The sequence below is a fragment of the Xenopus laevis genome, chromosome 4S (genome assembly GCF_017654675.1).
Source record: "Xenopus laevis strain J_2021 chromosome 4S, Xenopus_laevis_v10.1, whole genome shotgun sequence".
Classification (NCBI taxonomy): domain Eukaryota; kingdom Metazoa; phylum Chordata; class Amphibia; order Anura; family Pipidae; genus Xenopus; species Xenopus laevis.
In genome coordinates, this window is record NC_054378.1 from 56,196,831 (window position 1) to 56,208,356 (window position 11,526).

General features: G+C 37.2%; 1 protein-coding gene across 2 annotated transcripts in view; it reads right to left on the bottom strand.

Annotated features, from left to right (window-relative positions):
- The window catches only part of sf3b3.S (splicing factor 3b subunit 3 S homeolog), a 30,469-nt gene extending 21,770 nt beyond the window's left edge, over window positions 1-8,699 (bottom strand). Inside the window, exons 1-7 of one of the 2 annotated variants that reach the window (XM_041561265.1) lie at window positions 8,293-8,699; window positions 5,692-5,812; window positions 4,410-4,527; window positions 3,702-4,028; window positions 2,624-2,796; window positions 1,293-1,434; window positions 118-230 (exon numbers count right to left, since the gene is read on the bottom strand). In XM_041561265.1, the coding sequence (XP_041417199.1) occupies window positions 118-230; window positions 1,293-1,434; window positions 2,624-2,796; window positions 3,702-4,028; window positions 4,410-4,479 (825 nt within the window). In that variant the 5' untranslated portion in view covers window positions 4,480-4,527; window positions 5,692-5,812; window positions 8,293-8,699. The remainder of the gene's footprint in view (window positions 1-117; window positions 231-1,292; window positions 1,435-2,623; window positions 2,797-3,701; window positions 4,029-4,409; window positions 4,528-5,691; window positions 5,813-8,292) is intronic. The other variant, XM_018260641.2, reaches the window with a different exon arrangement.
- Window positions 8,700-11,526: the final 2,827 nt, after the last annotated feature.

Below are 11,526 nucleotides of genomic sequence, written 5' to 3' on the forward strand. Positions count from 1 at the left end.
TCTTGCTAAAACCACCGGCATGATCAATATAAATCATGCAACATTACAAAGCAAGTCTGTTTTATGAAAGGTTCAGTGTGTGAATTGTGTGTGCTGAAAAGAAAGGATCAAACTCACCCGTCTTCTAGGAATAGGACAACGAATATCTGGCTGATCACCAAAATTTTTGTATGTGATGTAGTTTTCTGAACAAATAAGCACTCCACTTGGCCCGTCTGATCCTCCAGGAACTAGTTAAGGAAGAGAAGTTATATTTACAACATTGATTTTAACTGCACTTTAAACAGAATGGTTTTCAAGTCCAAGCAGCTGATCAGATGTATTTTATCCTCTTCACATTTTACTTCAGAGAAGAGACATGAAAACTCATCACTTTATTGCAAGGATAGACAACTCTTGTATGTAAAGTACGCAAAAGTATTGTATGCTTGAAATCATATGAAGCGGTATTATACCAAGGTCAATTAAAAAAAAAAAAAAAACACTAAGGTTGTTCCCCTAAAGACCCCTTTCCACCGCATCAGCATTAACCACATTTGAAATTGTATACTAAAACAGAGGATTTTTATGGCAGTTTATGGCATTAAATTACACTTGCAGTAAGACTTCTGAAAACTTAGAAAAAGGGGCATGATGATAAAAAAGTTTTGCAAAACAGCCAGACTTTGGGAAACAATTTGGGAAGGCCTACATGATATACTAAATACAATGGGTAAAACAGTGGTTCAGGTACAGAGACCACCTACCAAAATAAGCTCACAAAATAGGAAAAACATCTTGGGAATGCGACTTTATCAGAGTTCCAGTCACTATTCTGCAGTTTGTTCATTGCATCTGCAGACACTTAAGTGTTGTTCCAATGTTTTTCCTAGAAATACATTACTTTCCTATGCTATCAGGCTCAGTGTTGTGGAGTGGGATAGAATTTAAATAGAATTCTAAAAAAAAAAAAAAAAAAAAAAAAAAAAAAGTGTACACCAGCAGCTAATCATTTGCTGATCTTGAGTCTCCATTCTGTACCTTAACCACAGTTGCCCATCCATGGATATGTAAGCCAAAGTAGAACACTGCTAGCATGACCTTTTTTTGGTTTGTCTGAAACTGATCTGAATGGCTGTCAGAAATCGCCAACTGTCGAGGCACAAGTCTTATAAACTGTTTTAACAGAGGCCTTCTTTCAAAAGTGAATCAAATATAACATGTTCACCTCTGCAACAAGAAAACATGCTTAGTTTTTTTTTTTTTAAGTAATATTTTCTTAAAAACCAAATACACATTTCCCAAATATTAACCTGTAATTAAGAAGTTTCCATGCTCTTCCAAGGGCTCACTGTACTTTCGCACAACATGGTTCAGTCCCAGATCTAACTCGTAAAATGTCAATGTTTGCTGCGTGTTGGCTGCGGCTTCTCCAGTTGGATCATTATCAGCTTCCTAAGTACCATTTCCAAAAAAAAAAAAAAAAAAAATTATATATATATATATATATATATATATATATATATATAATTTAGCAAGCTGCAAAAACATTTCACTAGCAACAAATATTCTCTCATAAGAAGCAATAATTGGATTTATGGAATACCATAAATGCGCCATACAGCCAAGCGTCAGAGTTATTTATTTTCTCCACGGTCTCTGTCAGAGAAGAGACATGAAAACTCATCATTCTGTGCTGCTTAACAACTGAGAAAAACATTTGTGTACAGCAATGCACACAGTCTAGGACACATCAAATTTGGCCATATTATCTTTGACGAGGATAAGAAGGGTATAGGATTGTCATCCAGGAAAGTGAAGCCAAGTTTGAGTGGAGAACAGAGAATGAGATTCTCATAGAATCTGGCAAATGTGGAAAGGAAAACTCTGCTTCATAGACACGCACATTAACACTTCTATTTGTTAAAAAGAACTTGACTTCATACAGCGTGCTCAGGCACTATGTCTTTTTAACCTTTTTCAAGAGAGTGCCAATGCAGGTGCCTAACTTTGGAAAGCTTCAGGTCTGGTAAGTATTCCTACTATGCAAGATGCCTTATGAAGGTCACACAATCTGTACCTTAATGTATTCCAGTTAAGAACCCTACAGAATTGAACTTATCTGTTTCTGCAGTGCATCGCTGTATTTGGAAAGGCTAAAAAACGTGCCCCACACTAAGATTCCCTCAACCACTAGGCACCTTTTGCCCATCAGAACACACCACACAATCTCCAGCAAAACCATTTGCACTAAATAAGAACAATTGACAGACTAGGATCTGTACATCAGCCATCCAGCTATTTATAAGTATTAAAGGGGTTGTTCACCTTCAAATACTTTTTTTTTTTTTAAGTAGAGAACCACTATTTGCCATACAGCATACACTGTACGAATTCAAAAGTTCTTTAGGGATGGAAAAAAATGTCTAGCAACCTTTATTTGCCCACCAGATTTTGGAATGGGAAATTTTTCTATGCCAAAATTAGTATCGTCATCATCAATGATACTGTCTCTATTACAAAGATATATATCTATGTATAACAATAAACAGACAACTAAAATAATTTTTAATTGTCTTATTGAAGAATAACAAAAAGTCTTAACTTAAGTAGCATCAAGCACCAATGAAAGTTAAAGCCTTACCTCATAATCCATCTCCAGGCAGGCAAACATAGGGTTTTCAAAGCCAACATCGACGCCTACAACATGATACACTAGAGTGTTGGCCTTGTGTGCTTCCAGAGGAGAAGAAATGGTAAGTCGAGCTGCTGCATCTCTGTTTAGAATATAGACTAATTTCTGTTTCTCAATAGCACCTGCGAAAAGTTAAAAATCTGATTTCAGCATGTTACAGATCAATAACACATGGGCATAGGGATGGCTGCATAGTACATTGTGTAGTTCTGGGGAGATCAATTTCCTAGGCAGCAGGCTGCACTGTATAAAAGTAGCACTAGGATAAAGCAGACAGACTATGTACAGTTTACTGTTTCAGTACATTAAACATACAGAGCTTGGAGTTTGCCACAAAAAAAAAAAAAATAAAATCACCCACTTTCTATTTATTCCTATAGGATTTTTAAAAGTTTATTTATCAATGAAGCTCACCATTTGATCAATAGACTTTTAAAAATCCCATCGGAATTAATAGAAAGTGGATGAGTTTTTTGGAAGTAAGCTCCAATCTCACATTTACATAAATCTGGCCATTTTTTTTTTTTTTTTTTTTTTGCGTTGTGAAAGAATATATAATTCTTAACAGCTTTCCAGTGAATACTAACTTACTAAGTACTACTTTAGATAAAGTATTTTGAAATCTGGTACAATAGTACATACTAAGTTTTCACACGAAAGCTTAGAATTTAAACAAAAAAAAAAAAAGAAAAAGGGAATCGGTCTACCCGGTTTAACAATACAGACAAGAGTACACACACTGGGATATTGTTGCATGATCATTGTAGGTGTTAGCAGTCAGAAAGAGCCAAAAAGGGAATTGTACATGAATGGCATTAGCAGATCCAGTACATTAGCAGACAGCACATAAATATGCAATAAAATTCAGAACACAGGTTAAACACAAAGCCATGTGTCAGTTATTCATTTTCTCCACCGTTTCTGTCAGAGAAGAGACATGAAAGCATTCTGTGCTGCATATACAGCTCAATTATTACAATTATTGTATGAATTCAAAACATACAGTTAGATACACAAATAAACGTACTTATCATTACAGCTCTGCCTTTGGGATCCACTGCAATGAACTGGCCAGGTACAATCCTCCGACAACCACTCTTTCCAAAGGTTTCCTGGTGGATCTTTTCGAACATGTTCTTAGAAGGATGGTACTCCAGGATGATAATGCGCCCAGAATCACTCCCTACAACAATATAATCCTTTGTGCCACCAGTCAAGCGGAATGCCATAAGGGAGCGTATAATACCAAACACCTCCACGGTCAGAAGTGTATGCACTTTACCAGTATTAGCATCAGGTCGAAGCAACTCCAAAATTTTCCCACGTGAAACTACAATTTCCTGCATTTTAGTTCCTATTTGGCAAAATAAGAAAAAAAATAAAATTAAAAAATTAAAAAAGTTATTTTCTAATCAACAGCATAATGATGACTATAGTATCTTTCAAAAGAAAAAAACATCCCTAGCTTTAGCATTAGCTCATTTAGTTGGACTTATGTAAAAAAAAAATATTAAAAAAGATGCATATTCACTGTCTGAACTGCCAAAGAGAAATGTAAATATAATACTCCTTTAATTGAGAGAAAATCATGATTATATATGTATGTTTTGGAGTTTTTTGTTTACTGCAACCACTTAACTAATGGGCCACAAATGTGACGTCCACAACAGAGGAGTTTTTTTTTTTTTATACAAGCTTATATGAAACAATGAACAAATGTCTCATGTTAACTTACCTGAAAAGTTGCCATAAATGGCAAAGCTTATGCCTGTGGCCCTCTGTAGGGTAATATTGTAAAGAAACATGATGAAAAGAGGCGTCGAGATCCACACAGTAGAATATCAACCACAAAACTGTAAAAAAATAAAAATAAACAAAATTTGACATTTTGAATTTGTTGTAACACTTCATGTTGTACATTCAGGATGTCATCTATACAAACCATCTCCAAACTGCACTACAGATACACATTACTGTAATCCTAGATTTAGATTTTAATTCTCAGGGGTGCATGGACTGGTCTCAATTTGGACTTTATTCCTATTGCAATTTCAGTTATTTTCACCTATTAAGCTCTCTGAAGCATGTCCTCGATGTTTGTTCTTGAAAGATTTGTTTCTCCAAAACATTTTTAAATAAATATGCAGATATCTTATTTTAGCCCTGATGAAACAGGATATTTAACTGCAAAAGCATCCTGGATCAATAGAGTAGGTATTATTCAGTCCCCAATTTCTTCGCTTTATTGCTGTAAGATTCAGTAGGTGTCTGTGTTACACCCCATGTGCATAATTCAAGGAAAATATTGAATCAATACAGCTCCAGACAGTAATTTTAAACTGCAATGTGTTTTATTCAGCAGTGTAGGCACACTACATGTTTCGGGCAGAGCCCTTTATCAAGTGTTGATAATTACTTGATAAAGGGCTCTGCCCGAAACATGTAGTGTGCCTACACTGCTGAATAAAACACATTGCAGTTTAAAATTACTGTCTGGAGCTGTATTGATTCAATATTTTCCTTGAATTAAAGCATCCTGGATGGCTGCTAGCAGTCTGAATAACTTTTGCCATTGATGAACTTTTATTAATAATAACAATAAGAAGAATAAAAATAACTTTTGCGTTTTCATGCAATTATTTTTTTCCTCCAACTAAACATATTGGATCCCTATTACATTATAGCACAGTGATGCCCAAACATTACCAATGAGAAATTGGTAACTTCAGAGTCTTCCACTTTAGAGTGAAACTTTAAAAATGTCACTGTGATGCACTAAACGCAGGAAAATCTTGCACAAATGAAAACCACAAATTTTCCAATCCACATTATTTTAAACCTGAATAATGAGAACTACCCCAGAATGGTTTACGGACACTGCTATTAGACACCTAAGCCCACAGCTGTTCATCGCTACCCACCCCCTTCATTTGTGCACATCTGCAAATTTTTATCAGGTCTGGTGGGGATTGACACGAAGATTTTTGAAAAATATTGTATATCCTGTGCTTCCAAACCAATGCGACGTGGCTAGGTGGCATGCCGTCCCCTAAAATCCTGCCTCCCTAGGTCCGGGCCGTTGCAGCCTTTCCACAAGTCCGAGCCTGACACTGCCGTGATCTTCTGGTCAACCATGATCTACATTTGGGAAACCTGTTTTAGAATGTTGCTTTGTGAAAAGCCATATGGCAGTTTGTTTTTTTTCCAGCGAAATTATGGGTTATGATATGATTCTCTTAAAGGGGTTGTTCACCTTTAAATTAACTGTTTGTATGATGTAGAGAATGATATTCTGAGACAATTTGCAATTGGTTTTCATTTTTTATTTGTGGTTTTGAGTTATTTAGCTTTTTATTAAGCAGCTCTCCAGTTTGTAATTTCAGCAGTATTGTTGCTAGGGCCCAAAATACCCTAGGAACCATGCATTGATTTTAATAAGAGACACGTATATGAATAATGAATAAGATCATGTAATAAAAAGTAGCAATAAAAATACGTTTGTAGCCTTACATAGAAATTTTTTTTGGATGGGGTCAGTGACCCCCATTTGAAAGCTGGAAAGAGTCAGAAGAAAAAGGCAAATAAATCATAAACTATAAAAAAAAAAAGAAAGAAGAAAATGAAGGCCAATTGAAAAGGTGCTTAGAATTAGCCACTCTTTTACATACTAAACGTTAACTTAAAGGTGAACCACCTCTGAGTTAACTTTTAGCATGCTGTATAAAATTGTATGGTTCTTAAGATCTTTTCAACTGGAATTTGAATTTTTCTTTATTCACCTTCTTCTGTCTCTATACAGCTTTAAGGTGGGGTGACTGACCCAATCAGGCAAAAAATTAAAAAAAAAAAAATACATTGCTCTGAAAGGTGAAAATTGTTGTTATTTTTTAACACCAACTTTTTATCCTTCTATTGAGGCCCTCTCCTATTAATTTCTAATTTCTTATTTTAACCAATGGCTGGTTCGTAGGGTAAATTGGAACCTAGCATCTAAATTGCTGCTGACATGCCAAATTGGAGAGCTGCTGAACAAAAAAACCTAAGTCATTCAAAAGTCACATAAAATAAAACACGACCAAACATCTCAGTCTGCCTCATACAAGCAGGTGATTTAAGAGGGTTGTTCACATTCAAACAGGTTTTCCAGTTCAGTTGGTTTCAGATAGTAAAGACTTTTAATTTACTTTCTATTTGCAACCATTTCCTAATATTGAAGTTTAAAGGTAATTTTTCACCTGCTAATGTCTTTCAGGAACAGCTGGGGGTTGCAGACTGTAAACTGTTCTTATCTGATACATTAAATTGATACATTTATTATCTTTGTCCCTGCTGAGCAGAATCCAAGTTTCACCAAAGACAGCGGTTAGAATTGATACAATAGTTGCCAATATTCCACAGAGGTGGATGAGAAATGTATCAATTATATGTAGAAGTTGTAATACTAGCTACAATTACATGTAACAGTTCAAAATCTGCATGTTTCCACAGAGGTGGATGAGAAATGTATCAATTATATGTAGAAGTTGTAATACTAGCTACAATTACATGTAACAGTTCAAAATCTGCATGTGGATCGCTGAGCTGCTAGACTGAAACAAGTACATGAAGAATAAACTTGGAAAAATTGAAAAATGGAAAGTAATTGAAAAAAAAAATCTATTTGTGGTGAACAATCCGAAAACTGAAAAAAAAATAGTTTGGAAAGTGAACAACCCCCTTTTAATATACCTTAAAAGACCCTAAAATTGGACTTCAGTAGTATCCAAAAGAGCAAAGAGACATTCCCAAAAAACAAAATCTGTCTTAAAGGAAAACTACACCCAAAATGAATACTTGAGCAAAAGATAAGTTTACATCATTAAGTGGCATAGTAAAGAATCTTACCAAACTGGAATATATATTTAAGTAAATATTGCTCTTTTACATCTCTTGCCTTGAACCACCATTTTGTGATGGTCTGTGTGCTGCCTCAGAGATCACCTGACCAGAAATATTACAACTGTAACAGGAAGAAGTGTGGAATGTCTCTCTACCTAACTACACTCTTCTTGGACCAGGTCCTACTCCTTTCCTTGAACCCCTCTCCTTTCTGTCTCACTTTATATTCCAGGGTCTTTCATTTTCTCCTTTTTTATCGTCCTCCTCACCACATGTATTATTCTTTCCTCCTTTTCCCATGCCTCCTCCCTATGAATCCCCACATAACATTTTTATTCATTTCCCTTTTTTTAGCACAGAAAATAGAAGTTAGAGCGAAAAGCCAGTTATTCTCACAGCCTATGTCCTTTACTATAATATTAGTGAATTAAACAAGGATAGTGCACGTGGTCTTATTTGAAATTGGGCAGATTCGAACAACCCCCCCCCCCTCCAGATAGTGGATATCCAGATGTTTCAACCCGACCCCCTTAGATGCCTAGTGAGTAATGTAAAGTGCCCAGTGCTCTGCAGATTTAGTATTAAATCATAGAAGACTCAATGGAAACATGTGCATAGGCTGCCAACAAACCAGCGAGACAGGAGACTGTGAGCACCACACAATGTAATAGTCACATACACGTCCTGCATTCATTTGAAGGTTCCATGGTTGAAACCTCTAGCCAGGCCCACCAACTTACCTCTCCTTCGTGAGCAGATTTCCCGGAAATAAAGCGATACAGTATCCGCACGGTATTCGTGGCTCTTACAGATCGCACAACACAAGGATGGCAGCAGATTTGGCTGGATAGTAAGCCCCAATCATTCGACCGCCATTTCGCGCCGTCCTGTACGACAAATCGACCGTACTCGGGGCCCTACAGAATTCTCACAAAATGCCGTCCAGAGAATTGCCTACTCTGCTAACAATACACGCAAAATGTATCAAAACAAAGCTGCTGGTTTGGGCTCACGTATATGGATATCCAACGCAAGCAACAGATCAAAAATGTTTTACAAGACTAATTTGCAGCAGGCAATATATAGGACAGCCACTGGCGTCTTTTGGAAGCCGCGTTTGGAAAGGGCGGAAATGTTAACTGAGGGGGAAAAAAAATCCCGACCGACTAGACCGGAAGTGACGCGTATTGTCAACATGGCCAGCTCACAAGGTTCCCAGGGTGATAGGGGTTCCGTATTGAGCATGGAAAATTTTCGACCATTGACCGACCTGCAAGATCTGCAGGAGGCGTATAAGAGACTGTGTACTGAAGAGTTGAGGCCAAAAGAAATTAGGGTGTTGTGTGCTAGTATTACTGGTGATGATCATGATCTCAAGAACTATCAAAAAATCGTCATTTATTTTCTGACGTTATATGACGAGATTGTTGCAACTGCAGTGTTGTGATGGCATTGGCAACAGCAGTGCAAGGCCAGACACACCGGCCGGCTACAGTGCGCAATCGAGGACGCGCGTGCGCAACTGTGCGCAATCGAGGACGCACGCGTACGTGGTCTTGCGCAAAACTTTGACTTCTTTTGTACCCAATTTTCACTGAGATGACACTTGTTGGACTAGGGGAAGGCTGAATAGTTCCTGGCCTGGGCAACAATGGTTTATATATCTATAGAAACTACAGTCTGGTAATTTCCCTATGGGACCAGACTGTAAATTATATCCTTATAAACAGCTTGTTCTAACGTCAGAATGCGGCATTTATAACGGGTCCCTGGCCTTATAACGGGTCCCTGGCCGCCAAATTTGACGCCGCGCGTCTGAATTGGATGCCGCCGCATTCAAATTGAAAGCCGGTGCGCCCAAATTGGACACCGGGGACCAGAATTGGACGACGATCCCCCCACTCCCCTCCTGACATTTCACACAAAATGTAGATTATAATGCATAATGTACCCCCTACTGAAATTTATAAAGATATTAGAAGTCACCTCTGAGTTATGAGGCCTTCGGCCTCGTGCATTTATATGGTCACATAACTCCTCTGTGACATAATATCTTTATAAATGACAGTAGGGGGTACATTATATATATATATATACTTGCTACAATGAAGTACCAGGTGAGATATTGTATAAGACTTTTACTCTGCACCTGTAGCAGGTCATCTTAATCATACCAGATGTGTTCAGTAATACAATCTACCTACACGTCTTCATCAGTCACACACCCACAGAAAAGCCTAAAAGATTTTATATGAAAAAAACGAATTATGAGAGTCTTATTTATTGTGGCCCGGATCATTCATTACTATTTATACATAAAAGTGACAGTTGCTGTGTTTCTTGACTGTACTTTAGTAACCATGACATATTCCATAGAAATTGAACATACGTTTTCACTTTGGAAGGCTTCTAATACACGGTAGTGTTGACAAGTATAGTGTAGAGAATATTTTTTAGATTCACCTCAACTGAGGCAAGAATTGTAAACGCTCATGTGTAATCATTGCAAATGTATAGGGTTTATCTGGCAAAGGTCTTTTTAACGCTTAAACCAGAAGTGGAAGAAAATATTCAAAATTATAGCAGAAATGGAAGAGTGAAATGCAGTAGAAGCTGAAAGAACATAAAAAGTAGCCAAACAAATTAAATAAGGTTAAAATGGAAGCTGCAAAAGAAAGTACAAGAGAGAAAATATTAGTATATGACAGAATGATAAAATCAAAACATTGAGCAGAAATATCATGTCAGGCAAATATGAGGAATACAAATGTTATTATTAAAGGAGAATGAAAGCTACCGAATCAGCTTATTGCCAATAGATTAGCCACAATAGTGCAAATAGAGTAAACGGCTCTAGAAGCTCTCTCTGTTTGGTAAGGATAGCAGCTGCCATATTAGCTTGGGGATACATCACTTCCTGCCCGAGTCTCTCTCTGCTCACTTTTAGCTCTGGATCTCAAGACACTGTCAACAAACAGCTTGACTAAATCACCCTCATATTTAATTATTTTCATTCAGATATTTATTATGTTAAGGTTACATAAAACATTGTTGTTTGTTAAATATTAATTTTCTCATAAATCATTGATATCAACGGTATAATTCAATATTCAAGTAATATTTTCCATGGAACAGCTAACAAAGCTTTTATGGATGTATAGCAAAATGGGAAATCATGACTAAAAGTAGACTCCAGATTCTTCTTAAGTGGGTTCAAGAATATAAATACCTTGGACTCCACATACAGGTAAATCTATAATACAATAAGTACAAGATAACCTTGATCCCATAATCTTAAAACTTGAATCTGATTTACTAACTTGGGCAAATCTCCCCATATCGTTGTGGGGGAGAATAAACCTAATTAAAATGATCTGCTTACCAAAATTTCTATACTACCTATATAATGCCCCAATCCACATCCCCAAATCAGTTTTCAAAAAAATCAACCACTTGATACTTCCCTTTATATGGAACCGCAAAGCACCGACAATTGCCTGGGAGAAAATGACAGTGGAAGGATGGTGGACTCTCCTTATCCGACTTCCAGCTGTACCACGTGGGTGGCCCTAGTGTATTACCTACATTGGTGGTACCACCCGGACCCACATAACCCCAATATGGCGCTACATATTATATGTAGCGAATATAATAGGGTCACTGGAAGGACTAAAAAACCTACCCCATTGAAAACTTTTGGATGTGGGCAGTCTGCCATCCACCATCTCCCCACCCTATAGAGCCTGGACCCAAGCGTTGAAACTATTTAAGGGCCTATTCGCCTTAACACCCTATTACCACTATGGGGCAACTCCAACCTACCCCACTTCCGAAACCTGGAGGACTTCCTCTATTGGCAGAGAATTAAATACCTGGGGGATTTATTGCAAAACCATACCTTCCCCTTGCATGCCGGACTTCAAGCCAAATGTACCTCTCAGAACCTCCCACCATTTAGATATTTTCAAATTCTA